General features: G+C 33.0%; 2 protein-coding genes across 2 annotated transcripts; one reads left to right on the top strand and one right to left on the bottom strand.

Annotated features, from left to right (window-relative positions):
• Positions 1–11: 11 nt before the first annotated feature.
• Positions 12–7,505, bottom strand: Tsp_06444 (MORN repeat-containing domain protein). The gene is made up of 26 exons (XM_003378445.1): positions 7,131–7,505; positions 5,595–6,481; positions 5,436–5,532; positions 5,282–5,362; positions 5,102–5,211; positions 4,882–4,927; positions 4,637–4,808; positions 4,384–4,540; positions 4,089–4,224; positions 3,785–3,919; positions 3,554–3,708; positions 3,314–3,380; positions 3,070–3,254; positions 2,930–3,001; positions 2,763–2,862; positions 2,333–2,471; positions 2,135–2,244; positions 2,006–2,080; positions 1,805–1,944; positions 1,412–1,748; positions 1,146–1,303; positions 752–928; positions 636–687; positions 450–511; positions 322–385; positions 12–245 (listed from the first exon to the last, which is right to left on the bottom strand). The coding sequence occupies exons 1-26, from the start codon at positions 7,503–7,505 to the stop codon at positions 12–14; spliced, it is 4,323 nt and encodes a 1,440-aa protein (XP_003378493.1).
• Positions 7,506–9,546: 2,041 nt separating this feature from the next.
• Tsp_06443 (conserved hypothetical protein) lies at positions 9,547–13,894 on the top strand. Its single transcript, XM_003378446.1, has 10 exons — positions 9,547–9,585; positions 9,875–10,246; positions 10,522–10,653; positions 10,778–10,834; positions 10,884–10,972; positions 11,043–11,144; positions 11,209–11,275; positions 11,568–11,705; positions 11,760–11,898; positions 13,674–13,894. Exons 1-10 carry the CDS (start codon positions 9,547–9,549, stop codon positions 13,892–13,894), a joined length of 1,356 nt encoding a protein of 451 aa, XP_003378494.1.
• The last annotated feature ends 1,125 nt before the right edge of the window (positions 13,895–15,019 follow it).

Genomic DNA, 15,019 nt, shown 5'->3' on the forward strand with positions numbered 1-15,019 from the left:
ACAAAAAAATTTCAAAGTCCGCCTTTGCTGTGCACGAGATAATGGTAACAAGCTTGCAAGGTTGCAAACATGTATTGCATTTCGCCGACGTTGCACAACTGCGGACAAAAGTCTTGCACAAAATTTATCTCTGCCCCGAGGCGTTGAATCTGGGCGCGCACAATAACGTATGTAGTGACCGGCACCAAACTGTCCGCTGTCCAAGCAGCCAACTCTTGTTCAACACAGGCTCCCTGCGATACACACTGCAACAATGGGCAATGGTCATTTTTCAACTTGATTAAGCTTGATCAAATCAATCAATCAATCAAAACTGAATACCTTGTTGATGTGTTCGAATGTTTCGACAATTATTTTCAACTTTGCCGAAGGAAAAAATTCTGAGCTACAATGAACAAATAGACAATTTTTGACCACCATGAAAATGCCAAAAAATTACTGTCATATACCTCAACCTTTGGAAACAATCTATCGCATCGGCGTAGTACTTCTTTCGAGCTGTCGCGCATGCCTAATAAACAAAAAAATTTCCACAAGTAATTCATCTGTGGTTCTCGATTGAACAAAGCATCATTTCCATTATCGATTCATAATATATGATCAGAAAGCTTTGAAAATAAAATACAATCAATTACCAATGGTTTATCCAAGTCTGATGTATCGGTAAAAATGACTGGCCAAAATTGTCTACAAATGATACATATAAAACAGTGAAGCGCAACAAGCAGAACAACAAAACGCATAATAATACTTTTCCACGCCCAAATGATCCAGTAGCATCACATCACTTTTGGAATTCACATAGCGAATGTTCATCCAATATACACGATCCAGTTCTTCGTTCTTTATCACAAACAGGGTAAAAATATTCGGATATACAAGTTCCAAATAACTGTCATAAAGAAATGTATTGTACGTAGTCAAACACCTGAAATAAAAAAAATGAACATAACTGTATGCATATGTATAAATATATGTAATAACTGAATTATTACCACGAAGAAAGTGGTAAGTCGAAATTGAACTCTGAAACAAAGCTTTCCATATCTTGTTCACCGGGCAAGTGAGGGAAAAGCACTCTGCATAGAAAGAGTTGTTCATATGGTTGAAAAATTTGGTAAGAAAAATATAATTTCAATTCAAACTTTATGACAAAATAAAGTCGCTTCAAAAGTGAATGAATCTCTTCAATTGCTTCAACAAGCAACGAACTGTGCACACTGACACCGGAATAGCTAACGTTGAATATATCGCTCAAACCGTTGATCAACCGTCCAAGAGGATGATATTGCAGTTGAAATGCCTGAACAAAATACAACATTCAGAACAATAAAATAAATTATACAGCTATTGCACACAAAATAATCAACCTGAAAGCAATAATTTTTCACCATGTAATAATATTGTTCACCGCATGGCATGCTGTAGTTTGGTATTTTTTCGATAAAATCGGCTGTGCTGAAATACAATTGAACATCCACGATGAAGATTGGCAAAAAAAATTTACAAGCAACAAAAAGCAACTGCACTTTGTACTACTACTAGTAGTCTGCAGTTTTTGCGTGGGGAAATATTTTCGAAATCGTTCGCAAACCACAACCAACGATTGCCAACATTTATCCGTATCTGCTGTAAGCAAAGTATTTTCTGCACAATTCAGCTGATGATAGACATGCGCAAAAATATCATTCCACTTTTGTTCAGCAGGTGGAAAACCACTATTTTCAAAATCATGGACATTATTTTGCCTGTATAAAAGGAAATTTCAAATTTCAATCCAACAACGCTTATCAAATCGATTTACTTGTCTTTTTCAGATTTGATTCCGTCTGACGAGCAGCAACCATTTTTGTAAAAGTTTCCGCTGGAAATTTTCAACTGCTCTTGCAATCTACCCGAAAGAAAACCTTCCAAATAGTCGCCATTTGGAAAATAAATTGACGCCTAAAATGAACAAAAATAAAAGTATCCACAATGCACAAATGAAATAGAAGAAGAATCTTACTTTCCCATTCAAACATTCCACATCGCTGAATTCTCCCTTCGCCATTGTGCCGTCCGTGAGCAGCATCATACCGTTCTTAAAAATACAACAACAAGCTGATAAACAGCAACAGCCGAAATGTCATTCTACTTTGAAGGCTCCTTTTTCAAATACACCTTTATAACATATTCCATCCAAGGTAACCAGTGTACCGAGTCCATGTTTCAAATCATTTTCCCACATGCCGAGATATTTGCTGCCTTAAAAAATCTCTTATTTTTGAAAACCAAGAAAACGTCCCATAATTTTCATATGATCAGAGCTAGTGGATGGAGAATCATAAATCACTTACGACATTCGTCAGAGACGCCGTACCCTTGCCTTTTGTCATTCTGCCAAGCTCCGACGTAAAGGACGCTTCCTTGCCTATGGACGCCGTGACCATGACGAACGTTATTTTCAAAATAGCCCTCATATGACGACCCATCTGAATATCTGATGAAAAATAAAATTTAAAAAAACAGCAACTAAAACGAAACAAAATTCACCAATTAAGTAGAAAGCGGAATTCAAGGCGTAATAATAAATTTAAATTGGCAAATTCAAAAAAGAACTGTCAATTGTCATTTTAATTTGTAAATTATCAGCTTACATTTACAATTAGAACAACAATAATAAACTAAATTTCATTTTAAAAATTATCTTATTCAAATAACAACTTGTACAAGATTATTCTATTGTAGATATGTGGTAATTTTTTTTCAACAATAATATAAACGTACTCTATGAAAACCAAGCCAGATAAGACACCAGCTCTCCATTGACCTTTGTTGAACTGCCATCTTCCATTTTCGCCGACAATTTTATATTCACCATAGCTGAAATATTTAAAAATTTTAAAATAATAAATAATTGCAGTTGGTGAGAAAGAAGAAATTCAAATACACCCACCCATCCATGAGACCATCGCGAAAATGCCCCCCATATACACAGTTGTTTTTAGTTGTCAAATGTCCACTGAAAAATGAGAAAAAAAAACAAATTAGTAGAAAATATGAATATTATTAGTGTTGAATTTTATGTACTTTCCGTGTGGCTTGCCGAGTAACCAAGAGCCGCTGTACACAGCGCCTGGGAATGTTTTGTTTTGGGCAGAAAATTGGTGAGTGCCGCTGCGTATCAACGGCGGTCTGCACAACAGTGGCGTTTCGCTGCAAGGTTTGCTCAGATACAACAATAACGCATTGTTGAATGCTATCACAAATTCTTTCTGAAATAATCAAATCGAATAAAACCATAAACATATGTAAAAATTCGTTTGAAAACTACCGTTCCAGACGGATCACGAAATTTGATCATCAACTCTCCTTCTGGAACAATTACTTTTACCAACAGGCTGCAAACAAATAATAATAACAATAAAAAATAATAATAATGCAAATTAATACTTTGCATCGTCTTGTACATTATGCGTCCAAACCAACGGAAATTTATAATTTTTAAAAGATGATTTCTAAACAAACAAATAAGCAATTTTGAAAACAGAGAACTTGATCATCAATCAATTACAACAGTACTGTAACAACAAGAAACGAGCCGCTGAAAATAGCCAGCAGATAGCAGTGAACAGTGCGTCCATTTTCTGTGACGTCGACAAATTCATTCGGCTCTTGGCCACGTTGAAATTCTTTGACCAAAAATTGCGCTTTTTCATTCATCTCAGCCTATATGAAAAAAATTAAAAAAAACAAATAAACTACAGTAACATATTCTCCAAAAATAAGAATTGTAACTTCACACAAGAAATGATGAATGCGCATGTTTCAGGCGAAATTTCCGCGTGTCCGACGCAATATTTTTGTAAAAGCGAAACACTCGGTCGACGCTTTTCAACATTTTCAACATATTCTTCGTAAATTTATCATCACCGTTGAACTGAAAATGATAAAAATTGCAAATACGTTGCATCCGCGTATAGATATGGTAAAATTATTCTTTTTAAAAAAAAACTATAAAAAGATTTTTCATTTTCAAGTGTTGGAAAATTAATAATTATTAAATTATTATAATGAAAGAATTTTTTTTTTTGAAAACAATATATCACCTGAGCAATGATCAAGTGCAAATCGCTGAACACTGTGAACGGCAGAAAGAAAACGTCTTGCAGAAGGCGACTCTGTTTGTGATGCTCTACCGAGTTCAATTCGCAGAGGTATCGCAATTTCTTTTCCACACTTTCGCTAGAGCAAAACACAGCAAACAAAAAATCTCATCGAATTCACAGATTTAAATTTAAATTTAAATTTAAAAAATTGTACTTCAATTTCAATAAAGAGAATGCATCGCCGGACAGTAGGATCAGATAGTCGGCGTTGAGTTGTTTCAGAAAATTTTGAAACCGCGAGTCGAGCAAAATTTCCAAACTCTTTTCAACGGTCGCTTTCACATCCAACACGAACAAATATTGCTTTATTGACTGAGATTTATTTGCCAATATTAAATGATATCTCCTCAAACCAGTAGCAAAACGTCGAAACAACGATTCATCAAAACGATCTACAAATGTACCTATGAAAAAAAATATTCATTGCTATCAATAATCTAAATTTTCATATTTTTGCAAAAAGAAAACAATACATCTATTTTTCTCACTTTCTTCTCTAATTTCGTTGATCAAATCGACCAGTTGTTTCAAAATTTGAACATGTCGAATCAGGATAAATTGAATTTGATAAAATACATTGCACAAAGCTGCATCCGTATCTTCCAAACACCCGCAAATTATATAATCGTCAGAGCACATCAGCGATGCTGGCCAGCACGTCTACACGAAGCATAACTTTCACTGAAGTCTACAAATACAGTCTAGCTAGCTAGCTAGCTAGCGACGGACAAACCTCTGGAAAGTAAAGCCGTAGTACAGGCGTTCCGTCTTTATCTGATCTGCAATTTAAAACGTGAATAATTTTAAATTTCCAAGCATGTTTTCAACTTAAATTGTACAAATATGACATTTCAACTGTTATATTTGATTTATTTTAATTTCACAACATTTAAAAACTAAATAAATAAATCCTTTATCATAAAAAAAACAAGCAGAAATAAAAATTATTTTACCTGTCATATCCGCATATGTAGCATTCGGGACGATAATCAATGCCGTTGATGAGAAATGCGGAAAACTTTTCCCCGGCAGCTATGTCGATCACTTTAGCACAGCTTCCTGCCTATAAAATGTCGTTAATTTATTATTATTCTTCATTTATACTGAAAATTGCAATTAACAATTTATTAAACCTTAAACAACATCGGCACTGCAACACGCCTCTGATCAGCTACTTTGATCTGCCTGTTTTCATTCGAGCCCCAAACAAATACCTATAAAATTCGATTCATCATTAACATTTGACAAAATTTCTCTGATCAAAAAAATAAAATATTTTATTTTTACCTCACCACTCGAGGACATTGCAATTGAATGTTCTGCACCAGCAGCTATCTTGACTATACCAAAGGCACTGGACCCACTGATTCTAGTCGGTTCACATCTAACAGTAACAATAATAATTATTATTAATTTATAAATAATAAATGTATAATAAAAACAAACCTCGGTTCAAAATCATTCAAACCAAGTTGGCCAAATTCATTTCCGCCCCAAGTCCAGAGTTCTGCTAGGCAAATATTGCCAGCCAAATTGGACGAGCCGGGTATGATGGATTGCCCTGAAACGCATCCAGCCAGTGCGTTTGAATCGTCCAATGAGATCGTCTGCTCGGACAAGGATGAAGAAGAACTTGACGACGGCATGATCAAATCGAACGATATGAAGGACAATCGACTGCTGCTAGCTTGATGCTGCTGCTTGCTACGGGGAAGCTCGTACAATTCCACCTCGTCCCCTCTGCAGTGGGCATCACTGTAAAGCTTCCGCTGACGTGCCTGAGGCTTTGATCGAGGCTTGCATTCAGGTCGAGGTTCTAAAAAGCATTCTGCATCGTCGGCAAAACTGAGCTTCACCCCCAGCGGGCAACGATCAACAGGCGACGAAGATGGCTCGTCGGTGGACGAGCTTTTCGTGCTTTCCCCGTCGGTCAAGACAGACCGTCGCCCACGCTGACAATGCTCGCAGCTTTCCACAAATGGCAAATTAGACTGAAAGCAGTTCGAGCTGTTTCCCAAAAATGTATATTCATCTAAACCATGCAACTCATCAACGCCTGCAATACATTCAACAAGCGCAACGTGATGCGTTCGGCCAGACGCCACCGACAATACCCGACGGCCAAGAAGACCCAGAACACGGTATGGCAGACATATTGGCTGCCAAGCTGTTGAATCCCCATTTTGAAATGCCGCTCCCCACGCCCACAAAGCTCCATTCCTGTCAACAGCCAACACTTCCGAACCACCTATCGATAACTGCACTATCTGAATGTCATACGGCTCTCTTCTTTCACCATGCATGCAGTAATCATCAGCAGCGTGGATTTCAACCTCAACAAAAACATGATTAACACTCTTATAACAGTCGACTCGGAAAATAAAAATACACACTTATGTAGCAAAATAATTGAATGCAACAATTCAATACTGCTCTGAACATTTTTCAAACATAAAAATCAAAAACTGCAAAACAAAATGATAATAAATAAATCATCCTCCAATAAGTATGCCCATAAACCTATCTATATATTACATGCAATGTGCATAAATAAAGAAAACTTCAGAATTTCTACCTGTTCATAAACGGCATAACTTTATGTAATGTTTCAAAATTCTTAATCTTCAATTTTTTTCATAACAACATGTTCAAAATTATTCCCCAAAATTTAAAATCTTCATAAAAATCACAATTCAATTATTTATAAATTATCACATCATTAATTTTAGACAAGATGAAGAAAACACCTGCCCCAATATTTGCAGAAATCAAAATAAAATATGACCAGAAATGCATTAAATAATCAAACATTAATATAAATACAAAGAAAAAATACCACAAAAAAGTTTCGCAAATCACCCTTGCATTAAGCTTACTGTAGTTCATGTGAAAATTTTGATAACAAATACAATTGAACGCTAACATGAATTAAACAATTATCAAAAAAATCATCGGAATAAATATCAAACAACAAACACTTACCCTTTCAGGTTTGGCTACATTTTCAGCAATAATTCCACACTGTCCATAATTAGATCTTCCCCACATATAAATATTACCAGCGCTGGTTATCGCACCAAAAGTTTCATAAGCAAATGTTATACTCTGCACACGTAATCCACACATGATAACATTTTGCAAAGGTTCCCGTCTCTTTTCAAAAACACTTCCCTCTTCGTCTGCTAAAACATTTAACGTTGCTTCAGATATTATTCCGTCTTTGACGAAAACAACATTAGCCTCTTTTGCGCAACAGTCACGGCAATATACGGTTAGCTGATCTGGTTGATAAGGTATATCGATGTTCAGACAGGTCAAGGAATGTCCACGGCGGCGAGTCCATAAGCAAGTTTTCATGCTTTATCTCAAAAAAATCGTACAATATATTTCACATATAGATATGGCAATATAACAAACAGCGTGAAGCATTCACAATTTATAGAATATACTGTTTCCAATAATAGACAGAAAAAGCACAATAAATTACGCAACAGAGACGCAAACATGTAATGATTCGCAAAGATTAATAATTCGAATTTACTAAAGTCACACGCAGAATATAAAGTTTTGAAGAAACAGTTACAAAACATTTTCCTTTAGGAAAACGAATATACACAAAATCTAAAAAATTACTATAACAACATTACAGAATGAAATTAATCCGATCCATTGTTTCAGCAGATGAACAAAGTAACAGCACCATCATAAATTCAATAACAAAAAGGACAGATTTAACCATAATAAAAAATCATTATAAGAACACAAAAAATACAAAAAACGACATTCAAGACTGCAAAAAAAAATATTATTAACTCAGTGGACATACAGTAAATTGTGATGTGCACGTTCAATTTCAACAATAACAGACGAAAACTAATTTCGCAATTGCTTTTCAAAAAATTGTAATTTATATAATTACAGTATACCAATTATGTGATTATCTTTTAGTTCAATGATTTTCAATTATACTACGCCGATTCAAGTTATGCTGGAGCCACTGTGTAGCAAATGGCAGGGAGCACTACTATACATTTAATAACCAGCAATCAGGCTCTACTACTGACTCGCGCCATATTCGCCCTTGTGACGAATTGCGCCACTAATATTCATCCTCATTTCGAATTTTGCGTTTCCTATTCGTCCACATTATAATTGAGTTTCTTCTGGTTCTTTATTTCCTTGTAATAGCTGCTGCGCATGCGCAAATATAAGTCCGCACAAATTTTATAGCACTAAGCAAAATGATTATCGGAAAGAAACAGTTTTACTCAACAAATTCACCACGAATGCTCAAGCAGGATCACATACACAGTGATCCAGTACTCTTGTTAGACTCGCTCTTGACTGACTTCTACCAGCAGTACTGCTCTACTGTCCGTTTTCGCAGATTTTTTACAGATTCCCTAGAAAAGTACTTGTCACTGCATTTATATTAAATTCTGGCAAACATTACTGGGTTTTGCTGCAAACTCTGTTTAAATTCAATTCCAGGAATTTAAGCCCTTTAACACACGCTGTAGCTAATATTTGTTTCGTCTAACTTGTATATTACAACAATAGTGTTGAATGTCCATTTAAAATCGGCCATACTACTGTTGTAATTCTTCCATACAGCTAGGACGGAAAATATTTGATAAACGTAAAGCAAGCATTTTCATCTAACGATTAAAAATAATTTCTAATGTAAATATTCTATTTTTAGCACACTGAATATTGTCATAATGATATGATATCCAGCAGTTTTATTTCCTACTTAATTAATTTTACAGAAAAATCGGAAACAAAAATGCATTTCATTTAAGAAATTATAATATTTAAAGCAATATTGATATGAAAAGTGCAGCATATAGAGAATAAATTATAATGATATTTACAGGAAAATAGAAAATTGAGAAAATAACAAGTTTTGTAGCAATTATTCACAAGTAGTTGAGTTATGGAAAAATTTTGCCACATGTATTTTCATCGGCTTAATGTTCTGATTTTGAATTAACGTACTTGTAAAATTTCTTCCACCGCTATAAAATAGATAGTCTTTCTTGGACAAAAGTCTGGTAAAATGGATAGTCTAAAATGGACACCTTTCTTAAACAATATTTATCTTTGATGTTTATATTGCTTTCAATGGTGCATATTACACAATAATGCCAATACATTGTTTGTATAAATAAAAACAGGCAGAATAACGTTTGCTAACAAATAAATGCAACAAGCTGATTTGACCTGTAATCTTACTCACAAAAATAATTCAAAAGCTGTTTGTTACGTTCAAACCTACGCAGTTTGAAATTGTTTTGATAGCTGTTCTATTAATTAAACATAATATTCTTATATAAGTTATAAATTTCATACCTCATTATTCATACCAATATCTTATTATTGGTTTTTTGCAACAACAATGTTCAGCATCACATTAAACTTATTCATTATTGCATTTGTAAGTATCTAAGGAAATTTTGCATTTTACCTTTTGTAACACTATACATCGAAAATGTTAATGCTATTCTGATTGCTTACTTTTCATTGAAAATTTTTAATGAATATGCTTCTCTTTTACTGTATCTTTAGATTGTATCTTTATATATTTCAGTCATGGAAATAATTTTCAGTTATTGCACAATGAGTTTGTTGATTATTAGATTTCAGTTTGAAGAAAGCGTATTATAAAAAAATTGCAATTCAATAAATGCAGTAAATCAATTTAAGAAATTAATTATTCGTTTTAGGTAAATTTTCAATTGTGCACATGTTCTACAGACAATGAGAATGTTGCAATGAAGGAAATGACATTTTCAGTTCCTATTTCCGTGCTACAAAACGAGCGTCAATTCGATGAGAATAAACTGAAAAAATTATTAAAACCCCTTGGAAAATTATACAAAACACCAAGTGATAAAGGTATACCGATTAGTACAACTGAAGCTACTCTGTCGGTTGAGAAGATGATGGTTGAATTGAATCGCTTAATACAAAAAGAATACAGTTTTCTTTATAAGCAGTATCAGAAATTAAAGACCGTCCATCAAGCAGAAAAATGTGACGACACAACAAACGTGTACACCGTAACACTACAGAATACAGACTGTGAATCTAAACCGGTATGAAAAAGATTATTATTTTAAAAAGCAGTTTATATCAAGTATCACCATTCTGTTGAAATACGAGATTAACAACGAGTATACCAAAATGAAAACTATGCATGTATGCATGCATGAAATTTCTTAGCCATGTAAAAGTTATAAATTTGTATCCAAATTATAAATCAATGCATGAGATAAGTATCAACTTTTACAAATTATGTCAAATAGTTTAGATAAAATTGAACGATTACTTTAATATTTGAAAATATTTGACATGAAATTAATCTGTTAAGATTATCGAAGGAAGCCCTGCTACGAATTGCAGTGATGTTGAAAATAAACATCCTCTAAGCTGCAGCATTTTAAGTAAAGTCGCTTCTGCAGAAGAAAAAATTATTGGAGCATACTGCAGTGTACATTTGGAGGTGTGTCATTTGTGACAAATTTCATAAAAATTGATGCCTCTATATATAACACTTTATTAATTTTAAAGCTAATTATTTCTTATTCTGCCCTTACTAAAACAACGCATAAACAAATTCAATTTAGGAATCATTTCCAAAGAAAAAATCTATATGCAAACTGTCCAGATATCCAGGAGAAGAGGTAACATCGGTATTGTCATGAACTACTCAAATAATAAATTAAAGTTTAGAAATTTAAAACATTCGTTCCTGAAGATGTTTCATCTTGGTTTCATGATGCAATTGTATACGTACCAACTGGAAATCGTCCGCAGTCGAAGTAAGTAACTTTTTCAGAAATGCTGCAATACATATGTGAATAATATGCACTTCAACTTTTTACAATACAGCTCAAAGCACAGTAATAATTACCGTGGGCGACAAGGTATTGTTGGTCTTGGAATGCTACCCCATTTGGGCGCAGTTCAAATGAATGTTGTAACTATTTTCAGGTATATGTTTGTATTTAAACTTAGAAATATATAATAACTGCATAGTGAAATTTTTTAATTTTAGGAAAAATGGTAAAACTACTGAGGTTCTATCTCTTATAAATGCAAATGATTCAATAGAAATCCCGAAGGTAGTTACTTATTTACTTATTTGCTTTTGGATAAATCTTTGTAAATTAACAATATTTTGTAAATGGTACTGCATTGTCAAGAGATGACAAAATTATGAAATGTTTAAACATAAACTAAAACTGGATATTTCTGATTATTCATTTCATGATAATTAATATCCATATGTCAAGAGTATAAATCTGTCAGAAATAAGGATCTCATACATTATGAAAATCGAGAAAGAATAAATATGAAATTGATATGCTATTATATTTAACATTACTTCAAATTAGTAACTCTGTTTCTTTAAAGGTTTTTGTTACAAATCCAATTCAGAAGCCATTTGGTGATGAAATAGATCGTATTTTAAGAAAAGCTTTTGATACCATGGAATTAAGCAATTCTGACAAAGAAGATAAACTTCAAAAGCTGTACAATGCAACAATTAGCGTACGTAGAACATAGTACATAGCAAAAGTAGAAGTTTTCAATTGCTTTTTATAGACTAAAGTTAAACACAGAGCAACACCGTATGATACGGACGATGCTTACGTAATAACTGAAGTAGCCGGAGTGTTCGATGAAAACAAAGAGCACATTGGCAGCATTGATAAATTTCCCAGTGATGGAAACATTCAGATTGGTTGGAAGGAGGCTGATAAATCGGCACTACGTTTAAAGCGCTTTGCAAAGCCCCCAAAAGGGTTTTTCCAACATGTTTTTTCAGAACTACAGTTGTTGTTCTAAATCCGGCAGAAATTATAGCTTCATTAAGCAATCTGTCTATCAGAAAAGTTTTCAAACTGTTTCGATTTGCATATTAAAATTTTTTCTTTATTTATATTGTAATTCATTTTATAATATAAAATTTCAATTTAACTGAAACAAAGCATCTTATCTCTTGAAATGTTTGTATAATAATAATTCCAATGCAAAGATGTGATTGTTTAATTGAAAAGGAACTTCTTTGAAATTAATAGCATTGGCGCCAGTTCTTTCAGAATCCCAATGATTCTAATACATTTTACAAAAGCTTTCTTTGTCATGTGTGATGTGATATATTACAATCGCATTGCGTTATTATTCAAAATGAAGAGTGAATGAAAAGCATTTACAAAATTTTACGTTGCAAAAATAATATTGCTTTAGAACAGAAAATTCAAAATCAGACATTGTCGTCTCCAGAATGTGCCACTAATATAATTGTATGTGGTTGCCATGTAAAATGGCAATGAGAATTTTGATAGCAATCGATTTCAGTGTAAAACTTTTTATTGGACAGATGGAAGAACATGATAAGAGAAGTTAAGAAAAAGAGAGGAATACAAGGGTAACAAAATGTACAGAACGGAAAAGCAGAAACACTTGACTATTTCTTAAGAATGTATATATTTAGTGATTTATATACGAGGCGGATGCATTGCTAGAGGATACTGTGAACCGCCATGACATTGATCAATATCTCAAAATTATGTGACAATGAAAAATTTGATTAATTTTACAAGTGTCATTTATGAAGCGCCACCTTTCCACAATCCATTGTCTTTCACTTCGTCATCTTTCTGCTGTTCCCGTTTACGGAATGTCTCGTTTTGCATACTGCATTTCATTATGGCAGAAGAGAAATTTCCAAAACCGTTACTGTATCAAAATTATGCTCTGTTTTCTGTGAATGAAGCATCCTAACCATTTCAGCTTTTTAAAGCTTTATCCCTCACCAAAACATACTGCAAGCATGCAGGATTTTGCGATGAGCAACACACAACGAGAAAAACAACAGCATGTAGAACATTCTTGGAGCAGAAATTGCCATCCTAGCAACAAGCTTTGCATTTTGAGGGAATTCCTGTGAATGCTGAACTATTTTATGAAGAATATATTCACTCCTGCAAATGTTTTCAACGATACGCAAATTCAGGTGTGCAAACTTGCAAATTTAGCGAAGCGTTAATATCAATAAATCAGTAGTGCAAAAGCAGCTTTGATAACTTTTTCCGGCATGCATTTTTGACCAATCAGAATGATCTCCAATCAGAAACCATAGTCTTTGTTAACATTGATTTTTGTATCTCGATTTTATATTTTTAAAAGAGAGTTTCTTCCCTTGTGAATTCAATAAATCTATATCTAGAAATTATAATAAATAAATATACAAATTAATTACTGAAAATAAAATAAACACAAAGCGCAAATAAATTTAAACGACTTACTTGATTTATCCCAATTACAGTATGTCTTAAAAATTCCAATTTCTAGTAATTATTGTTTAAATTTCAAATGAAGCAATGCTAATTTTAGCGATGTTTTATATTATTTTATTACATAAATGATTTTGATAGCATGTTTTTGAGTTGAGTATGAGTATGAGTATGAGATGTGTTTCTTTTCGGGTAGTTGCAATATTACTTTTTATTGTAGGTTATATTTATTTTATTATGAGTTGCAATGATTGTTTCAAAATGCAACTAGAAGAGATTACTGTTTTACGAAGCATGTTTCGTGAGCCCGAAGAACTGACATTTGATAACGTTGGAAATTTGAATAAATTGGAAGCTTTCGTCATAAATGAAACAGCATTACTTGAAGATACATCGCTGGAATCCGTTTCGTTTTCTCTTAAATTGAAGGTAAGCTTTTAATGATAATAATAATGAGAATAATGTATGTGCTGCTTTATTTTATCAAAGTACACTTAATTATGCGACTCTTTCTGATTTTTTTGCATGAGTGTTGATGATTGATTGCGTGAGTTTTAGACTCTGTGTGACAAATTCCATTGTATAATGCAATTGGAATTTTTGAATGAATGATATTTTTTGCATTTTTATTTTACGAAAATTCTGACAAGCTTTTGATTTGCTGAATTTAAAGTTTTTAATGGTTTGAATTAGAATTTTAATGCATTTGCGTAAGTTGAATAAGTTGTTATGCTGTGCAGATTGAGTTAATTGTATTAAAGGTTGAATTGTGAATTATGTGCAATATATAATTGTGTGGTTGTGTTTGCTCCGAATTTTAGGAAATTTGATTTTTCATATAATTATTTTATCGTCAAATAGATAAGAATTGTGTTAGGTGCGAAGAAAATTTCAGTTGTAATGGAACGTTCTGCTGGATATTTTGAAATAAATTATAAAGTTTATTGGGAAACAGTAAAGTTCGATTACTTTTGAATGATTTTTGCGGCATACTTTTTGTGAATATGAAAATAATTCATTTTTAATTTTGAATGTAAATTTTTTTGAAACAAAATTCTTCACGTTTTTCTTATTTTCTTTCTTTGGATGAAGTTGGCCATTTCGTTGATTATTCTTTTCATACAAATTGTCAGTTGCATGTTTTTCAGTTTAATTATTTGTTATGACGTGAAATTGTGAACGTACATTATTTCTTTATTTTTTGCTTCCTTAGTTTTTGTTTGCATTTTTTAAAAAATTATTGACAACAGAGTTGTAGTAGACTTGCGGCGTAATCGTATTACATTTTATTATAGACGATTAGGTTCTACAACTAACTGTCATCTTTCGCGGCTAGATCTGAATTTCACAAAAGCTTTCTTTTCGTATATGATAATCTCGAGTATATTTTATTAAATATACAATCAAACACAGGCAAAGTACGAGCGAAAAAATGATCACAGCAACTATTCTTTACCACGAACTGAAATGCAATTTAACTTGTTATCTGTTGTTTTGTTTTGCTTGATATTGTTTGTTTAGCCACAAAAAGAAACAGCAACAGTTGTGATAAATCAATCAAAATAT

The sequence above is a fragment of the Trichinella spiralis genome (assembly GCF_000181795.1).
Source record: "Trichinella spiralis strain ISS 195 chromosome Unknown Scfld4, whole genome shotgun sequence".
NCBI classification, from domain to species: Eukaryota; Metazoa; Nematoda; class Enoplea; order Trichinellida; family Trichinellidae; genus Trichinella; species Trichinella spiralis.